The following is a 20,830-nucleotide window of genomic DNA, read 5'->3' on the forward strand; positions in this document are numbered from 1 at the left end:
AGACTCTTTAAGAGTCCTCTGGGAAAAATACATGATGTTGTTCTTGTTTGTGGACCCTAATAGTTGAGTCTCATCTTCTCTTGCAAAATTAGAGTCTCAAACCCTTACTTAGCTTAATAAGCTCTGGCTCTGGAAAAAAATTTTCCAGATTGGCAGTATTTAGCTATTTTAGTATCAGAGTCCTGCTAACTAGCAGAATATATTCACCAGCTTGTCCTAGGCCCAGAAATGAAACATGATATTTATTTGATAGAAATCGATCATAAGACCCTGTTTAAATATCGTGTCTACTCTATACAAAGTATCATACCCATCTAAATAAATACTGTTGAAAGTTCAATTTATCAGATTTCAGTGGAGCACATGATTGACATGGGAAACATAGGACCTGCATTTGAGACTTAACTGCCATTAACTAGCTGTGTGACTTGATGATAAACAAGCATCTTCTCTTATAATACAGTGATACAATTGAAGCCTTTGTAACTGATGCAGTCAACATAAAATGTACTAGTTCCAAAGTCAAACAATTTGGCTTCAAATCTCAGCTCATCTGCTTGCTCCTTGTGTGACCTTTGGCAGAGTATTGAGCCTCTCTGTGCATTTTAAATAGGATGATACGGGGGCACCTGGCTGGCTCAGTTGGTTAAGTGTCCGACTTCAGCTCAGGTCATGATCTCATGGTTCTTGAGTTCAAGCCACACATCAGTCTCTATGCGGACAGCTCAGAGCCTGGAACCTGCTTCAGATTCTGTGTCTCGCTCTCTGCCCTCCCCCACTCACGCCTGTCTCTCTCTCTCTCAAAAATAAATAAATATTAAATAGGGATAATAGGGGCACCTGGGTGGCTCAGTTAGTTGAGCATCTGACTTCGACTCGGGTCATGATCACTGAGTTTGTGAGTTCAAGCCCCATGTCGTGCTTTGCACCCATAGTGCAGAGCCTGCTTCAGATTCTCTCTCTCTCTCTCTCTCTCTCTCTCTCTCTCACTCACTCTCTCTCACTCTCTCTCACTCTCTGCCCCACCTCCACTTATGTGCATGTTTGGTCTCTCTCTCAAAAATATATATTAAAAAATTATAAAAAAAGAAGAAGAAGAAGGAAAGAAAGAAATTTTTAAAAATGGGGATAATAGTACCAATTTGAAAGAGTTGTTATGTGGATTAAATGAGTCAGTATATGTAAGGTATTACAACATTGCCTGGTATACTCAAAACTACTAGCTTTTTTTTTTTCCAAGAGTATGGGGGAGGGGCAAAGAAAGAGGGAGAGAGAGAATCCCAAGCAGGCTCCGTGCTTTCAGCACAGAGCCCAGCTTGGGGTTCAAATTCCTCAACTGTGAGATCATGACCTGAGCCGAAACCAAAAGTTAGATGCTTAACCAACTGAGCCACCCAGGTGCCCCCCAAATTCTAGTTTTTTTAAATTATTATTTTTTGTTGATTTGTTAATTAAGGGAGAAAGTTAACTAAAGGAAGAAAATCATAAAATGAGGATTTCTACTTAATCAGGATTCATCATTAATATAGTTCTAAAATGACAGTGAACTGAAATTGTCAACTTCTTGATAGAAATTTCTTCCATCAGATGATGAAACTTTAGTAGAAGGTCTTTACTTTTCCAGAATCCTTTGGAGTCACTGTATATTCCTGCCAACGGTTGTGCATATTGACAAATTTTCAAGGAAAGAACCATTCCTTGATCTCTTGATATTAGTTAACTATCATATTTGGACAGGGTTAAGGATTTTATATTAGATAACCTCTTTTTCCTTTATAACGAAGCAGTTTTTCCCCTTAGTGAACTCACTCTATTGGTGTGTCTACATCTCATTTAACTATATAACAAAATTCCTCTTCCAATTCACTTGTTTTTAGTGACATTTTGAGGTACAGTCTCAACAGCAGGTGCTAGGTCTGTCAGAAAACTTGTCACCAGTTATTGGTGTCTTGGTTGAAACTTTCTTCAGATATTTAACTTTCCAGTGTTTGCAGAACATTCCAGTCTCTTTATTACTTCTCTCAGAATAACCCTTTCCCTACACATGGCATAGTTCAGATTTTCAACCATGTAATGTCTGGTAACATTGTTATTACTATACTTTAAAGTAGTTTGGGCTTATTTTCGCAAATGCCTTAGTTTTAAAATAACTCCCTTTTTAATTTACAGTCCTTGCTCTAACTTATTTATTATTTATAAGCCTCTCCTATTTATATACCCACTCTTAGCATTGCTCTGGAAACTGTGCCGCCTAGTTATAACATTCAGAGTGATCCTGCTGATTGAGCTAGCACCTGAGGAAGCAGCAGGTCTATATCCTCCAGTGAGGTTCTGGAAAAGAACATTTGTATTGCTGTCTAATGCAGCACCTTAGAGAACCAAGCACACTGATAAGCAATTATGGCCTTTTGAAGAAATAGCATTTATTTTTTCAGATTCCATTTGTAAACATTGGGTTTTCCCCTCGCACCCCTCATGATTATTTTCCTGGTTCTGTCAGAAAATGTTCTGACACCAGAGCCAGTCATACTGGTATTGATTCTAGTAGGGGAAAAATATTCAATGTGTTGTTTAATCTTCATGGGGAAAAAACTTTAAAGTTAACAGAAATAATTTATTTCATTGGCTTCATTTAGATACTGCAGATATAGAAGTCTATTTTACACCTAAATTGTTTTTTAATAAGTCATGACAAATCTAGACACTCTATTCCTGCATGTATTCCTAAGCACCATATGGAAACACTGTTCCTAGATCTGTGGCATATTTTTTACTCTAGTGTATGCTAGTATATGTGCCAAATTAAAATTAACAGTTATCACAGATATCCCTTATATTTCTGGAAAGCAGAGTTGATTTTAATATGTACTAAAGTGAATGTAATATATAATACGTCTACTTGCATTTTTTTTACTTCCATTTTTAATCAACCCAATATTTTTTGAATGACTGTTAAGTCACCACTAAATTCCTAAGGAACTTTATAAAACCACACTTACGGAAAATATTTCCCAAATGCCAGATTCAGTAATGTCAGGAATTTTTTTTAACACTTTTTTTTTTTTTTTTTTAATTTAAAGAGAGCACACAAGTGGAGCAGAGGACCAGGGGGGCAGGGTGGGGGGAGAGAGAGAAAGAGAAAGAGGAGGGAGGGAGGGAGGGAGAGAGAGAGAGAGAGAGAGAGAGAGAGAGAGAGAGAGAGAGAGAGAGAAAGAAAGAGAGAGAGAGAGAAAGAAAAAGAAAGAAAAAAAAAAAAGAAAGAAAGAAAGAGAAAGAAAGAAAGAAAGAAAGAGAAAGAAAGAAAAAGAAAGAAAATAAATCTTTAGCAGTCTCCATGTTCAGCTCGGAGTCCGACTCAAGACTCAATCCCAGGACCTTGAGATCATAACCTCAGCTGAAATCCAGAATCAGATGCTCCACCAACTGAGTGACCCAGGCACCCCAGTAATATCAGGAACTTAAGGAAACTAAATTACTCTTTCAAGATAATTGATGCTTTTTTTTTTCCCTTCAAAGCATTTTTAAGTATATAATTCAGTGGTTTTAAGTACATTCCTAATGTTGTGCAACCGTTTCCTATCCATTTATAGAACTTTTAACCTCATACCAAACAGAAACTCTAACCATTAAACAATAACTCCCCATCTTCCCTTGCCCCATAGCCACTGTTAACCACCATTCTACTGTCTGTGAATTCCTTTTTCTGAATATTTAATGTAAGTGGTATCATACAATATTTATCTTTTTGTGTGTGACTTATTTCACTTAGCATAATGTCTCAAGTTTCATCCATGTTGAGTGTGTATCAGAATTTCATTCCTTTTTATGGCCAACTAATAATTCCATTGTGTGTATATACACCACATTTTGTTTATCTGTTCATCTGTTAATGGACATATGGGTTGTAAACCATATTCTGGCTTTTGCGAGTAATGCTGTTGTAAACATTGGTGAGAAAATTTTAGTCATTGTGAAACTTTCAATTCTTTTAGGTATATATCTAGGAGTATAATTGATAGATCATGTAATAATTCTGTGTTTTAAATTTTGAGGAACCATCAAACTGTTTTCCATAGCAACTGCATCATTTTAGATTCTTACCAGCACTGCATAAGGGTTCCAGTTTCTCCACATCCTTCCCAACACTAGTTAGCATTTATTTTTTTAATAGTAGTTACTCTAATGGGCTTGAAGGAGAATTGAAACATTCATTCATTCATTCATTCATTCAATTTATTTATTTGTTTTTTTGTTTGTTTATTTATTTATTTATTTATGTGGTTGTTTATTTATTTTGAGATGGAGTGAGCAGGGGAGGAGCAGAGAGAGAGGGAGATACTGAAATTTAGCAGAGCTGTCAGCACAGAACCCTGTGCATGGTTCGAACCCACAAACTGTGAGATCATGACCTGAGCTGAAGTCAGACGCTTAACCGAGTCACCCAAGTGCCCCAAAACATTCTTAATATAGTAAAATGTTCTTCATAGTTGGTAAGACTCTACCTGCATCAACAGGTGTGTCTTCTTAAGACTTAAACTTTGCAAATAAGATCTTTGTTTAAAATAACACATGATGATGATGATGATGATGATGGCACCTACAGATTGGGTTTTTCTCCTTTCAAAATGATATTTTGTTATTTACTGTAAAATTTCCTTTGTACTACAAAATATACCATTGTATTGAATTAAAATAAGTAATTTTTAAAGGCCTTAAGCCTTTTTTTTTTTTTATGTTTATTTATTTATTGTGAGAGGAGGTGAGGGAGAGGCAGAGAGAGGAAGAGAGAGTCTGCCAAGCAGGCTCTGAGCCATCAGCACAGGGCTCGATCCCATGACTGTTGAGATTATAACAGTCAGACACTCAACCAATTGAGCCACCCAGGCTCCCCCTTAAGCCTGTTGGATTTTTTATATAGCTATAGAAAGAATGTAAAATCAAGTTACAAATGATAAATTGATGTTCTTAATTATTTAAATCAAAATTTGCCAAATTCCAGTTAAACAGAAAATTGGGATTCAGCAAACTCAATGGTAAATTAAATTGCCCTAGCTGTTACTTGGGGATTCCAAGGTCAAAGTAACAAAAATGTAATGTAAAACAGTACTTTTCAAACTTCAAAATGCAGACAGGTCACGTGGTAATTTGATAAAATGTAGATTTAAATCAGTAGGTCTTATGGGCTTGCTCTTCTGCATGTTTAACAAGCTCCTGAGCAGTGGCAATGCTGCTATCCCAGGGAACAAACTTTGAGTAGTATTAGTGAGGACAGAACCTAACTGATAAAAATATTTTATAGCTCATAACTTATAGCATGCAAAACTAAATTATAAATGTTAGGTAATCTATTTGGAACTTTTAAAAATGTGTAAATGAATGTGCTGCTTTAAAAAAAAATTGACCTGGCAGTATCAAGCTCTAGAATCATATTTTCACTTCCTCTATTGAAATACTTCATTTCTCACTAGTCACTGTGCTTCCGTTTTCTCAGCTTTAAAATTGGAAGAGCACTGGGGCACCTGAGTGGCTCAGTCAGTTAAGTATCCAACTCTTGGTTTCAGCTCAGATCATGATTTCATGGTTCATGAGATTGAGCCTGGCATTGGGCTCTGTGATGCCACTGCAGACAAGAGCCTGCTTGGGATTCTCTCTCTCTCTCTCTCTCTCTGCCCCTCCCCCATTCGCTGTCCGTCTCTCTCAAAAATAAATAAACTTTAAAAAAATGTTTTTTTAATTGGAAGAACACTTTTCACCTGTTCTTTTGCCTTGATGTTGATAAAGAATATTTAATTGCCTTTTCTATGTTTTCCTCTTCAGGGAGTGCCTTGGTGAAGCACATGAGCCTTGTGACTGCCAAACATGGAAGAATTGGCTACAAAAAATAACTGAAATGAAACCAGAAGAACGTAAGAGGAATCTTAGAAAGCTATACTATATGTTCTAATAGCATTCAAAAGATAATATGGTCATATTACTTAGAGTCTTCATTAAGTAAGTTTTCAATGCTATAGCTCTCCTGTTTAACATTACACCTCTAACCAACACCCTTTTGGACATCACAAGGTTTTTGCAATGGTGAATCAGAGGTTCCATATTTCTTTTTTTTTTTTTTTTTTTTTAATTTTATTTTAACGTTTATTTATTTTTGAGACAGAGAGAGACAGAGCATGAACGGGGGGGGGGGGGGGGGGGGTCAGAGAGAGGGAGACACAGAATCCTAAACAGGCTCCAGGCTCTGAGCTGTCAGCACAGAGCCCGACGCGGGGCTCGAACTCACTGACCGCGAGATCATGACCTGAGCTGAAGTCAGCCGCCCAACCGACTGAGCCACCCAGGCGCCCCAGAGGTTCCATATTTCTAACGGACTGTTTTAAGTTAAGATAAACAGGGTAAACAGGGGTCACATTTAAGTCCTTCTCCTACAGCCATTCCCCTTTATCCTGGGGTAGACCAACTAGCTTTTCTGTACTTTAAGGGAAGAAATGTATAAACTGTAGTGAGAGGAAGTTTCTTACTTCCCTGGAATCTTCCATTGGATGATAAGATAAGTTAATTTCTTGGTATTATGTGGCTCTGTAGATTTACTTATATTAAATGCCATGTCTATAACTATTTTAACTGAGATTTTTATAAATATTAATCCTACAGAAATGCTATGAAATTGGTGTTAGTAATTCCATTTTGCAGATGAGGAAATTAACCCTTAGATTGGAATGAGTGACATCAGGAACAGGGTATGTGCCTAGAAACAGAATGGGTTTGAATTAGCCTTCCTAATAGCAATTCCTGCATTTAACAAGTAAATATATCTGCTTTGCAATAATTTCTCATCCCCTGAAGTGTTTTATGACAACTGTTTATTTTCAAATTAATATAAAAGTTAATTTTTTTAACTTTTTATATAATGGAATTAGTTGGAGGTATTACAAATCAGGATTAAGAATTGACTGGGGCACTTGGGTGGCTCAGTCAGTTGATCATCCGACCCTTGATTTCGACTCAGGTCATGTTCTCATGGTCATGAGATCAAGGCCTTCACTGAGCTTCATCTGGACATCGAGCCTGCTTAAGATTCTCTCTCTCTTTCCCTCTGTGCCCGTCCCCCTGCCCCGCTCATGCACAACTGCACATGTGCTCTCTCTCTCAAAATTAAAAATAAATAAAAATTTTAAAAAAAGAATTCACTCAGGGGCGCTTGGGTGGCCCAGTAGGGTAAGCGTCCAACTTCAGCTCAGGTCATGATCTCTCAGTTTGTGAGTTTGAGCCCCTGTTGGGCCCTGTACTGACAGCTCAGAGCCTGGAGCCTGCTTCGGATTCTGTGTCTCCCTCTCTCTCTGCCCTTCTGCTCACACTCTGTCCCTCTCTCTCTCAAAAATAAATAAACATTAAAAAAAATTAAAAAAAAAATTCACTCAGTGAACCTATACTTATTATGAGCAAAGCACATGATGATGATGCCAGCCTTCAAAAAGTAATAGGCTAGAAGGGAAGCAGTCAGATCATTACAATATCACATGATAACTACTATAGTTGGATAAAGATGAGAGTAAATCAGGCTGGGCAGGCGGGTGTCATAGAATCTTCCTGAAGGTGGGCACCTGGGTGGCTCAGTCGGTTAAGCATCCGACTTCAGCTCGGGTCATGATCTCACGGCTCGTGAGTTCAGCCCCATGTCAGGCTCTGTGCTGACAGCTCAGACCCTGGAGCATGCTTCAGATTCTGTGTGTGTCTCTCTCTCTCTGCACCTCCCCTACTCGTGCTCTCTCTAAAATGAATAAATGTTAAAAAAAATAATTTTTTTTTTTTTTTTTTTTTTTTTTTTTAAAGAATCCTCCTGAAGACAGTGAGAGAGGAATTGGGTTTTAGCATATCTGCAGAGGCAGAGATCTGGCAGTTATTCCTGTCAGCAGCTGAAGTGACGCTGGCAGAGTCTGGCTGACAGCTATGAAACCCTACAGTTTTGTATTCTATCAGGCAATATACCATTGCCCAAGAGCTTGTCCTTAGCGTTTTAGATTCACAAGATTCATTTTATGCATTGACTCAGGGTCATTCAAATCCATGAAGAAGAGACTACTGTGTAAACCAGAATATCAGTTTATTAATTGATAATGAGGGAGATACCTTTCACATGATGAGAAGGCTTATGTCCCTTATCCAGGAGAAAAAGAAATGGATCATCTTAGGACATTTCATGGTGAGATCCAATTAAACATTTCTACCCTGTACGTTCCATCATTCAATCAACAATTCTTTTTAATATTTCCAATTCTTTTTTTTTTTTAATTTTGCTTATGCTTATTTATTTTTGAGAGAGAGAGAGTGTGAGCAGGGGAGGGGCAGAGACAGAGGGAGACAAAGAATCTGAAGCAGGCTTCTGGCTCTGAGCTTTCAGCACAGAGCCTGAAGCGGGTATCAAACTCACAAATCATGACCTGAAGTCGGACTCATAACTGACTGAGCCACCCAGACCCTCCTCAGCAAATATTTTTTTGAGTACCTGGTACATGCTAGGAACTTCCCAAATCAAAAACACCTGTATAGATTGTTTTTATTCCCCCGGTACGTTGTGTGTCTTTCTTGAATCCCAGATAATAGCTTGCCATTGCTCCCTTGACACCCATCCATTTTCCCTATTCTCCTGATATGTATGGGTCTGTGTACATGTGTGAGTTCCATAGATTAATGCTCATATCCTGCAACACCTTTAAACATGACAAGACAATTGGGTTTTGCTTTCTCTTTTTGCTTCGGGAACCAAGAAACATATTTATTAGACATGGTTTGCTATTGCCCACCTACTTACATTTCTTTATACATTTATATGAAGCCTAACATTAATGTCCATGGGAGAATTTGTAAGAGATGAGGCTGGAAAGATAGGTGTTGCCAGATTGTGAAGTTTTGCCAAATTGTCTGAAGTTATTTTATTAACAGAATAAGCTATAGAATGCATTTTTTAAGTAGGGAAGTGGCATCTGAGATATTTTTATAAAGATAAGTGATGACTAGGAAGGTTAGACTGAAGGAGAGATCAAAGTAGGGAGGGGAATTTTTAATTTGAGTAAGAGGGTAGATCATTGGTCAGCCTAGGAAATTCAGTTATGGGTAACTTTTGGGGCTCCTGGGTGGCTCAGTCAGTTAAGCGTTCGACTCTTCATCTCAGTTCAGGTCCTGATCTCACAGGTCATGAATTCAAGCCCCACATCAAGCTGTGTACCGACAGCGTGGAGTCTGCTTGGGATTCTCTGTCCCTCTGTCTCTGTCCCTCCTCCCACCCCCACACGAATAAATAAATAAATATTTTTTAAAAAACAGTAACTTTCAGGGAACAATAATGAGTTTTGTCACGGACATTGTTAACTTGAGGTACTTGTAGGACATATATGTGGAGATGTCCAGTGGGATTTTACAAGTGCTTATCTGCAGCTTAGAAGAGATGCTGAGAAAACTTAGAAATAACTTGTTGCTTTTAAGTGATATCTTTATTATTTATTTAACATTTATTAAGTGGTATTTTATATTTGAATATGGAAATAAGGTGACCTCTACTTGAAATTTACATTTTAGAGATGAAGACAGCTATATACAAAACTAAGAAAAAGAAATATTATTAATGCTGTGAAAGAACAGCATACCTGTGGCACATTGTGAGGGAGGGAAGAGAGCAAGAGAAGACCAGTTCTCTACGAGAGTGTGAGGAAAAGCATTATAAAAGAATTGGTGCTTGAGCTGCTTCTTGAGAACTGGTAGATGTACTTCACGCACACAGGAAGGGTACTGGGGCTTTGGGTGAAGCAGAGCTGTGAGATAGCATGGTGTATTCAAGGGCTGCAGATACTGAGTACAAACCAGTGCAAAGAAAGGTGCTGCACCAGAGATGAGACTGCACAGGCAGAAGTCCAAATCAGGTGTCACGGGTGCGGCGAGGTAGAGGTTATGTGCAATGCTGGGAGGTCTGACTTCATCCTGAGACACTGAAAAGGAGTTTTGAGTCGGAGAGTGATAATCAAAGATGCTTACTGAGAAAGAACACTCAGGTGGAAGTGTGGATGGTGAATAAAGACCATTGAGACAGTAGGTAAGAACATTATTTCTGAGAAAACTTCAGAATGTCCAGGTAAGAGGATAGGAGGGCTGGAACAAGACAGAGGCAATGCAGGTAGGAGAGGAGAGTTAAGAAGATGTAATTTTATTAAGTTGTAAATCTAGTGTACTTACCAGTTGCCTAGAAGACTTAATGCACAACAGGAAGTAATTAGTACAATATATTATTGAATTCTTGAGTAGAAAATGGCCATGTCTGATTTAAGATATAAAACAAGCATTTTGAAATGGGTGATTATTTTTAGTTATCTTTTAACATTGTAAAATTGGTCAATCATTCCATACCCACAAATAAGTTTTTACTAGGGAGAGAGAGAGAGAACAACCTAGCTAGTAAGTGCAGATTATTGGTGGAACTGTGACAGAATATCTTTACATACGATAATGAATCTGATAATGAAAAGAGAAGAGAAATAGAAGCACTAGAAAATGGTATATATAGTCTATACATAGTTACTTTGGTGGCCAGAGACAGGGAGACCTCAAATTAAAAACCGAAGATTCCTTTAAAGAGTTCCAAATAGGGTTTTAATTCAGAAACATGGAGGAACTTTAGAAAATTGGATAGAAGACAAAAGACTGAGGATACCTAAAAAGTTGTCTACCAGAGAAGGACCAAAGCCAAGACTGCAGAAAAGTTCCCAGTTGCTGAGAAAAACCTAGGAATTTTCTCATTGTCTTCCATACTGAAATGTGATGACCTGTTGACCACTATTAATGGCTACTGAAGTTTATGAAATTTAGGATAAGGCTTCATGCAAACAATAGTGGACCAACTGAAATGTTTAAGTAGAACATCATCATTAAATATATAAAAATAATATTCCAAGAAAGAAAAGTATGATTTAATGCTGTATTGTTTACATATTAATTTGGATCATGGTCACATATCTTTGGCATAAGCATTTTCAACTGAACTTGTCAATTCCTGAGATCATTTTCTCCTTTATGCCCAATTTTCCAAAGTCTTTGAATTATGAGACTCAAAAGGAGTGACAAAATCTAATGATAAAAAAGTATTAGAACATATACTAAGATTAGTTCAAAGAATTCAATATAAGGATTCAAATACTATTTTTCAGCACTGAAACTGCCTCTATTATGTCTAATGAGAGCAAGAAGGGGAATGATTATATATTCTGTGAAAAGATAGCTAATTTATAAAAATTTTCAGGCCAGTTTTTCCATACTACATAATAAATGGTTATTGAATAGAATTCAAATAGTCTTTTTAAGAAGTCAGTCTTTAAAATCAACATTTTTTTCACTCACATACATGTTGATTCTACTAGTAGATCTTAGATTGTTATGTTCTAATACTTGATTAAATGAAGTTAATATTTCTTACAAAGAGACCTAAGCACACTAGATTATTGAGGAAGGAAGATCAAGATACAGTAGTCATGTAATTGAAGAGAAGAGTCTGGAACTCAGGGTGAAGAAAACTCACCAGGTAGACTGAAGGGAGATAGATATTGCAGGTATGAAGAAGAGTATATACAAAAGGCACATGTATGAAATGAGCATGTTCAGAGAACTAGAAGTAAAGGCCTTTTTCCCACTACAAGTTTCTGTTTTAATAATAGTTATTTCTTGAACACAATTTACTTCATACAGTCCTCTAGAACACAGGAACTAGCATTCTCTCCGAGGGTGGTAGGAAAAAACTGTTATGTTGCAGGCCACACAAGCTGCTTTGTTTTAATGGCTTTGTGCTTTATTTATTATAACAATGGACAATAAAGGCCATAAGAATATGTTAGAGCCTCTGAGCTAAAAATAATGTTGATGCTGAAAGGAGGAGAAAGGCCACTCCTTAAAAAAAAAAAAAAAAAAAAAATTAGACATTGTACTTAGTGATTAGGTTTTAAAGCAGTACCCTTTGTAAATGGCATTACCTCCACAGCTTGAGCTGATTAACCATAAGTATAGTAAGTTCTTTCTGAAACTCCTGTTCTCCACTAAATTAACTGAGAGTTCTCTGTAGCAACACCCTAATCAAACCATCTTCTACTAAGTGGGTTTAGTACTGGAGTGGAGTCTGGTCTGTTCATTGCTGTTATTGTCTCACTTTGCTATGTGGTGAAATTGAAAAACAGTGCTTCATAGTCCAGCAGTAGCTGCTGTTCTGTTGTTGAACAAACGTAAGTAGGTAGGCACTTGGGGTTCCTTGCAGCAAGACAGCCCTCCTCCACTGCTAAGCTCCATCGAAGGGCTAATCATAGTGCTCAGCTCTTCCAGTTCATATACTGAGTCACATCCCAGAGGTCAGCCAGCCCAAACCTTTGTCTCCCTTCCCTCTCTAGGGTTGGGTAATTTTTCCTTTTAAACTTCAAAACTCAAAGAGTCTGATTTCTCACCTGCTTTTAACAGTACACTAACTACCCCACCCTTCTGAGAGTGGCTGCATGTACTCAGGGCCTTGATTGGATGGGCCATGTGCACTGATGTCAAAGTGAGTTTTGGACATCTTTTTCAGGAAAGAAAAGGTAGAGCTTCCCTGTGCACTTAGAGCTAGAAAACAAAACAAACTTCATACTGACAGGGAGGAAAAAAATGATTTTTTAATTGTGCATCTGCAACTCTCTCTAGCTCCTAACTCTCCTCTTGGGGTGCTGGGAGGGGTGTTGGTTATAAAACATAAAATGTAAGATTTAGCATCTTTAAAAACCATGACGTTCCGCAAGACTGCAGATCTCAAATCAAAGTAGAATAAATTGAGTTTCAGATGAAGAATAGAAGATTAGTGTGGGGTTAGAGGGTAGGAGAAGCTTGCCAGGTAGACAGCAGCCAAATCATGAAGGACTTTGCATTTTTTGCTAAAGCAGTTTTATTTTATCTTGCAGTCAGTGGGGAGCATCTTAAAGATTTAAAGGAGACTTGGGTTTTTGTTTTGTTTTGTTTTGTTTTTTTTGACATTTATTTATTTTGAGAGCACACACACAAGTGGGAGAGGGGCAGAGAGAGAGAGAGATAGAGAGAGAGAATCCCAAGCAGGCTCCACACTATCAACACAGAGCCCAATGTAAGGGCTTTATCTCAGGAACTGTGAGATCATGACTTGAGCCAAAATCAAGAGTTGGACGCTTAACCAATTGAGCCACCCAGGTACCCCAAAAAGCAATTTGTATTTTTAAAAGATCACTGTGTAGGCAGTATAGTAGAAGTCGGGGGCAGAAGAAGGAGCCAGGGAAATAGATTGTTTTTTTGTGTGTTTTAATTGTCTAGGCAAGAGGTGTGGAGTACTTTAGTTAAAGCAGTAAGCAGTGGGAATTGAGAGGAGACATAAAGAGAAAGAGGTAGAAACAATGGAATGTGGCAGGTGAGGGAAAGGAGGGTGTCCAAAATCATGGTCTTCCTGGATTGACTCTGAGTTGATGATCATATCATTTACTAGGACAGGGAATAGAGAAAGAGGCAGGTTTAGGGGAAATGATAAGTTTAGTTTTAGACATGTCACATGGGATTCATTTTTAGTTTATCTGAAGTTTTCATGGATAAAAGTATTGATATTTCAATATAACTTTCATGTTTTTTACTATGGTGAAAAGTATCTGGTCATTATGTTTACAACTGACCCACAAGAAATTATGGTCTAGGGGCCATTCTTTTTACAATAGTTAAACAGACAGTAATATATTGCTTTTTTAAAATGGGTTTTTTCTTCCCCAATTTATTTGAACACAACTTTAGAAAGAAATCTTTAAATCATATTTCATATATCAAGCTTTTGGAATAACCTCCTTATCCTATAATCCTGCTATTCAGAATAAAGCAGTTTTAAAACTTTGCCATAGATCCTAATAAGAAAGTAAATACATGGTTTGGGGCGCCTGGGTGGCTTAGTCAGCTAAACGTCCAACTTCAGCTCAGGTCATGATCTCCTGGTTCTTGAGTTCAATCCCCGCATCGGGCTCTGTGTTGACAGCTTGGAGCCTGGAGCCTGCTTCAGATTCTATGTCTCCCTCTCTCTGCCCCTCCCCTACTTGTGCTCTGTCTCTCTTTCTCTCAAAAATAAATAAACATTTAAAAAAAAGAAAAAAAAATACGTGGCTAAAACTTAGAGACAGCCTACAAAGAACACTTTCACAGGGGGTAGGGGGAGGTTCCCTCTGAAGTTATACACTAAATCATGTATATTGTGTTTGTGCTTAATATCCTAAAGTTGTAGGAGTTAGTGAAGCTTATGAGGATGCTGCCAATTGTCTCTGGTTGTTAACGAACTCCAAGCCTTGTGCTAACTGTAAGTCTCCGATACAGAAGAATGAGGGATGCAATCACATGCAGTGTGCCAAGGTAAGAAGTTAAAGAGGATTTCGCATGCTTTACTGTTAGAATCTTAATCTGTTAATCCAAAGAAGAAACAAGCATAAAAATGTTGCTGGGTTTCAGATGGATTCTAGCAGATTAAATTCTATATTCTTTGTTGAATGACATAAGTATTGCTTTATACTACTAAATTTTATACTCATGATGAATGTTAAAAATAGGTTAAGGATTCAGTGATATTTGGCCAGAAGATCAAAAATGCCTGAATCTTTCCCTGCTAATCATCTCTCCTAGTGATTATTTTGAGAGTTTTGCCTGTATATAAATAATAATATTAAATGATAAAGTGCTACTTTATATAGAGATCTCTTACAAAGCTGGCTTTTGAGCACACAGCTTAGTTTCAAAGCCCAAGTCAGGACCCAGGCAATTCCGCTAGGTCCAAATCTAAATCTTGGTGTCTATGTGTAAGTGGCTATGTAATAAAAGTACCTAAGATTGTAGGCAGACTTTAAGTCTGCTAATGAAATCATCAATCAAACAAGTAATTATTTCCTGTATTGAAAATGCTGCAGCATCTGGGTGGCTCAGTCAGTTCAGTGTCCGACTCTTGATTTCGGTTCAGGTCATGATCTCATGGTTCATGGGACTGAGCCCCACGTCAGGCTCACACAATCAGCATAGAGCCTGTTTGGGATTCTCTCTCTCCCCTCCCTTATCTCTGCCCCTCCCCTGCTCATGCTCTCACTTTCTCTCTCAAAAGTAAATAAATAAACTTAAAAATAATGGAAATGAAAATGCCAACAAAGATCTTGACCAAAAAATAACTAATATAAATAATGACTTTTGGAAGACTACCCTCCTGACATAGTTGCATAGAAAGAAACTGCCATATTGAAAATAAATTCTCTGGATTAGGTTAATAAATATTTTATTAATCCATGCCAAATTTATAAACATTTTTGTTTTAAAATTATAATGATATCCAATTTTTTTCTTTTCATTGGAAGCTCCATGTATACAAAAAAATAATTACTTAAAATTGAGAGGATAATGTAACTTTTCTAATTTACATTGTGAAAGAAACCCAAATAGTTCAGAAGATTCCAATATTAAATACATCAATATCTTCTAAGTATTACTTGATTTTTTTAATATATATTTTTAAGTTTATTGATTTATTTTTGAGAGAGAGAGAGCACAAGCAGCAGAGGAGCAGAGAGAGAAGGGGAAATAGAATCCCAAGCAGGTTCTGCACTGTCAGCTCAGAGCTGACAACGCAACAAGGCCTCGATTCCATAAACCATGAGATCATGACCTGAGCTGAAATCAAGAGTCCAGCGCTTAACCAACTGAGTCACCCAAGAGCCCCAGTATGACTTGAGCTTTAATATTAAAGCTAATGATCATTATCATTATTACATAAAAAATGATAGCAGTTACCAGATCATTTTTATAAGCTAATTAGTACTATAAAATTAACATAAATTAGTTGTCTTAGTGAGACAGTAATGATTTCCTTCTTAGGAAAATCCTTCTTAGAAAAAAATGTAGTACAGTGTTCTGAGCAAAATGCTCAGAGGTGCTTATTATTAGTTCAGCTGGTCAGGCCAAAAGTATTTTATTTGTGGTCTTCTCTCCAATATCCATTATTAGTTTTTTCTTAGAAAATCTGATACAGACTATATAGATGTGTAAAGAAATACAGGTTGACCATAAAAATCAGCAGTTGGGCTACTAATAAAGAGTCAGTAAAGAGTTCCTTCAAACACCTACCAGTAGTAAGTAGTTGCTAAATACGTATTGAGTGAATATTTTCATGAATTCATCAGGCTAATGATTTAAGATTTTTTATCTTAAACAGCTTTTTGCTTAAGCTTCTGTTGCATTTAAAAGAAACATTTACTTGCACACTATGTAAATGTAATAGTCTTGTCTAATATACCATCTAAAGTATTTGCATTGAACAAAAGAAACTAACAAATAATTCTTAGGACACAGAAGAAGAAAGACATCTAGACAGTAATAACCTTGCTACAGAAAAATTTTATACTTTTAGAATTTTCTTTTTAAATGTGAAGGTGGAGGGGCGCCTGGGTGGCTCAGTCGGTTGGGCGGCTGACTTCGGCTCAGGTCACGATCTCGCGGTCTGTGAGTTCAAGCCCCGCGTCGGGCTCTGTGCTGACTGCTCAGAGCCTGGAGCCTGTTTCAGATTCTGTGTCTCCCTCTCTCTCTGACCCAACCCCGTTCATGCTCTGTCTCTCTCTGTCTCAAAAATAAACGTTAAAAAAAAAAAAAAAAAAATTTAAATGTGAAGGTGGAACAATAGATCATGTGTAATTGAATCCATGCTCTAATATAATGACTAAGTCATAGTCTACTTTTATTAATGTCACAGTGTTGTGACGCAATGCACAGTTTTTACTTTCTGGAATCAAACTGTTAAACATCTTAGAAGAATAGTGGGGCGCCTGGGTGGCTCAGTCAGTTAAGCATCCGACTTCGGCTCAGGTCATGATCTCACCGTTCGTGGGTTCGAGACCCACATCGGGCTCTGTGCTGACAACACAGAGCCTGAAGCCTGCTTCATATTTTGTGTCTCCTCTCTATGCCCCTCCCCACTCATACTCTGCCTCTATCTGAAAAATAAAACATTAAAAAATTTTTTTAAAAAAACAGAATAACAAATTTAGCCTTATAAAAATAGTTTTGTATATTTCAGGAAAAAAACCCACTTTTATTCATTTCCTTTTAGATAATTTTTAGGAGACTATTTAAGTTTTGCATTCTTGCACATTTTAAATCACTTACAGTAATTTTCTTCAACTGAGTCTGTAAAACTATATGCTGCAACTAAAAAATAAAAGTTATTTAAATTCTGTATTATTTTTCTAATAGAATATGAAATTTGGCTATTTTGTAGAAAGTTTTGCCACTAATTTGGAGATATCAGTAAAGCTGTACTGAAGGGTACTTGTATCAAATTAGGCACAGAGTTTGCTAATAGCAAACAACAAAACCTGCATACTCTCAGAACCTTGATATCCACAATTTATTGTGTAAATGCATGTTAGTGAAGAGCTAGATGAATACAGAGACTTTCATTTCTGTGTTCATGACCTATCAGGTAAAGAAAAAATTAGTAAAGATACAGAAGATTTAACATAATTACTAAGGTATATCTGATTGCTGTATATTCAAACTCTATATCCTGAAAATATGGATTACACCATCTTTGCACGTATCCATAGAGCATTAGCAAAAACATTGACCATTGTTCATCAAAGAAAATCTCAGTAATACTGCAGAAAATAGAAATAGTAATAGTAGCATTCTCTTATCATAATGGAATGAAATAGAAATTAGTAATAAAGGTGGGAATGCAAGCTGGTGCAGCCACTCTGGAAAACAGTATGGAGGTTCCTCAAAAAACTAAAAGTAGAACTACTCTACGACCCAGCAATTGCACTACCAGGCATTTATCCAAGGGATACAGGTATGCTGTTTGAAGGGGCCCATGCACCCCAATGTTTATAACAGCACTATCAACAATAGCCAAAGTATGGGAAGAGCCCAAATGTGCATTGATGGATGAATGGATAAAGAAGATGTGGTATATATATCTCTACAATGGAGTATTACTCAGCAATCAAAAAGAATGAAATCTTGCCATTTGCAACTATGTGGATGGAACTGGAGGGTATTATGCTGAGTGAAATTAGTCACAGAAAGACAAAAATCATATGACTTCACTTATATGAGGACTTTAAGAGACAAAACAGATGAACATAAAGGAAGGGGAACAAAAATCATATAAAAACAGGGAGGGAGACAAAACAGAAGAGACTCAGAAACATGGAGAACAAACTGAGGGTTACTGGAGAGGTTGTGGGAGGGGGATGGGCTAAATGGGTAAGGGGCACTGGAGAATCTAGTCCTGAAATCATTGTTGTACTATATGCTAATTTGGATGTAAATTTTAAAAAATTTTTTTAAAAAGTTAATTTAAAAAAGGAAAAAAAAGAAATTAGTAATAAAGGTACAAAAGGCCTTTCCATTTGGAAAATTTAAATCTCTCAACTCCTGAGTAAAAAAAAAAAAAAAAAAAAAAAAAAAGGTTGTAAAAGTGGGAATTAAAGCATATATAGAAAACTAGGATAATGAAAATATTACTTTATCAGAACCTGAGTACCTATATCTAAAGCACTGCTCAGAAATGTCCCCTAGCCTTATTAAAGCAATACAAAATAAGGAATGATTTAAGCATATGACTTTAAAAATTAGAAAAACAATAAACTTGGAGACTACCAGGAGGAAGGATTTTTTTTAAGCAGAAATCAGTGACTTAAAAACTGAAAAACAATACAACTAATAAATCCAAAAAATATTTTTTTTTTAAGATAAGATAAACCATTAAGCTTACATAAGAAAAAAATGAAGATAAGGGAGTTCAAAAATATGATATAAGAATTAAGGGGACTAATCAATAAATAAAGCAAACTTGAATTTGGATGGATTGATTTTTTTTTTTTTTTTTTTTAATGTTTATTTTTACTTTTGAGAGACAGCATGAGCAGAGCAGGGTCATAGAGAGAGGGAGACACAGAATCGGAAGCAGGCTTCAGGGTATGAGCTGTCAAGCACAGAGCCCAATGTGGGCCTTGACCTCACAAACTGCAAGATCATGACCTGAGCCAAAGTCGGACACTTAACCATCTGAGCCACCCAGGCGCCCTGGAGTGGAATGGATTGATGTTCTAAGAAAGTATAATTTATTAAAACTGATCCTAGAAGAAATACCCAAACAAACTTATTTCCATAGAAGACAGAAAGTTTTTCAGCAATCTCCCCCCTTTAAAGCAATAGGCCCTAACAGTTTCACAATAGAATTTTATCAAACCTTTAAAGAACAGGCAATTCTATTGTGACTTAAACTATTTCTGGGAGTTGTTTAAAAAAAAAAAAAAAAATGAGGGGCGCCTGGGTGGCTCAGTTAAGCATCTGACTTTGGCTCAGGTCGCGCAGGATCTCACTGTTAGTGGGTTCCAGCCCTGTGTGGTGCTCTGTGCTTACAGCTGGAGCCTGGAGCCTGCTTCAGATTCTGTGGCTCCCTCTCTCTCTGCCCCTCCCCCACTCACATTCTGTCTCTTTCTCAAAAATAAACATTTTTAAAAAATGAAAACTTTCAAATTACTATAAAGTGAGAACCTTGATATCAACACTTGACAAGATTATAAATATTAAAAGAAAGTTATAGATCAGTCTTACTTATGAACAATAATGCATAAGTCCTAAATAAGAGAGGGGGGAATCTTAGCAAATATAATCCAGCAGAAAACATTAATATAATTGTTAACTGTATCTCAATTAGAAAATTTTGTTTTATAAAAAAAGAAGTAATTGACCACATGAGGTTTATTTCCGGAATACAAGAATGGTTCGGTGTTTAAAAAGCTATTGCTGGGGCGCCTGGGTGGCGCAGTCGGTTAAGCGTCCGACTTCAGCCAGGTCACGATCTCGCGGTCCGTGAGTTCGAGCCCCGCGTCAGGCTCTGGGCTGATGGCTCGGAGCCTGGAGCCTGTTTCCGATTCTGTGTCTCCCTCTCTCTCTGCCCCTCCCCCGTTCATGCTCTGTTTCTCTCTGTCCCAAAAATAAATAAAAAACGTTGAAAAAAAAAATTTTTAAAAAGCTATTGCTGGGGGCGCTTGGGTGGCGCAGTCAGTTAAGCGTCCGACTTCAGCCAGGTCACGATCTCGCGGTCCGTGAGTTCGAGCCCCGCGTCAGGCTCTGGGCTGACGGCTTGGAGCCTGGAGCCTGTTTCCGATTCTGTGTCTCCCTCTCTCTCTGCCCCTCCCCCGTTCATGCTCTGTCTCTATCCCAAAAATAAATTAAAAAACGTTGAAAAAAAAAATTTTTTTTTTAAATTAAAAAAATAAAAAATAAATAAAAAAAAAATAAAAAGCTATTGCTGGGGGTGCCTGGGTGGCCCAGTTAGTTAAGCGTCTGACCTCGGCTCGGGTCATGATCTCACTGTGGGTGAGTTCCAGCCCCATGTCAGGCTCTGTGCTGACAGCTCAGAGCCTGGAGCCTGCTTCAATTCTGTGTCTCCCTCTCTCTGCCCCTCCCCCACTCATACTTTGTTTCTCTCTCTCAAAAATAAACAAACATTAAAAAATAAAATGATGGGCACCTGGGTGGCTCAGTCGGTTGTGCCTCCAACTTCGGCTCAGGTCATGGTTTACGGGTTTGAGACCCACCTCGGGCTCTGTACTGACAGCTTGGAGCCTGGAGCCTGCTTCTGATTCTGTGTCTCCCTCTCTCTCTGCCCCTCCCCTCAAGCTCTTTCTCTCCTTCAAAAATAAATAAACATCCAAAAAAAATTTTTTTTAAGCTATTGCTTTTTAAGAGCAATTGCTATACCTTGTCTTATTAGTAGATCCAAAGAGAAAAACCA

At 37.5% G+C, this 20,830-nt stretch overlaps 1 protein-coding gene across 3 annotated transcripts in view; it reads left to right on the forward strand.

Moving 5' to 3' along the window:
* ANKIB1 (ankyrin repeat and IBR domain containing 1) overlaps positions 1-20,830 on the forward strand; it is a 142,095-nt gene that overhangs the window by 103,837 nt on the left and 17,428 nt on the right. For all 3 annotated transcript variants that reach the window (XM_042966256.1, XM_007076713.3, XM_007076714.3), the window contains 2 exons: positions 5,818-5,906; positions 14,273-14,403. In XM_042966256.1, coding sequence (XP_042822190.1) covers positions 5,818-5,906; positions 14,273-14,403 — 220 coding nt within the window. The remainder of the gene's footprint in view (positions 1-5,817; positions 5,907-14,272; positions 14,404-20,830) is intronic.

The sequence above is a fragment of the Panthera tigris genome, chromosome A2 (genome assembly GCF_018350195.1).
Source record: "Panthera tigris isolate Pti1 chromosome A2, P.tigris_Pti1_mat1.1, whole genome shotgun sequence".
Classification (NCBI taxonomy): domain Eukaryota; kingdom Metazoa; phylum Chordata; class Mammalia; order Carnivora; family Felidae; genus Panthera; species Panthera tigris.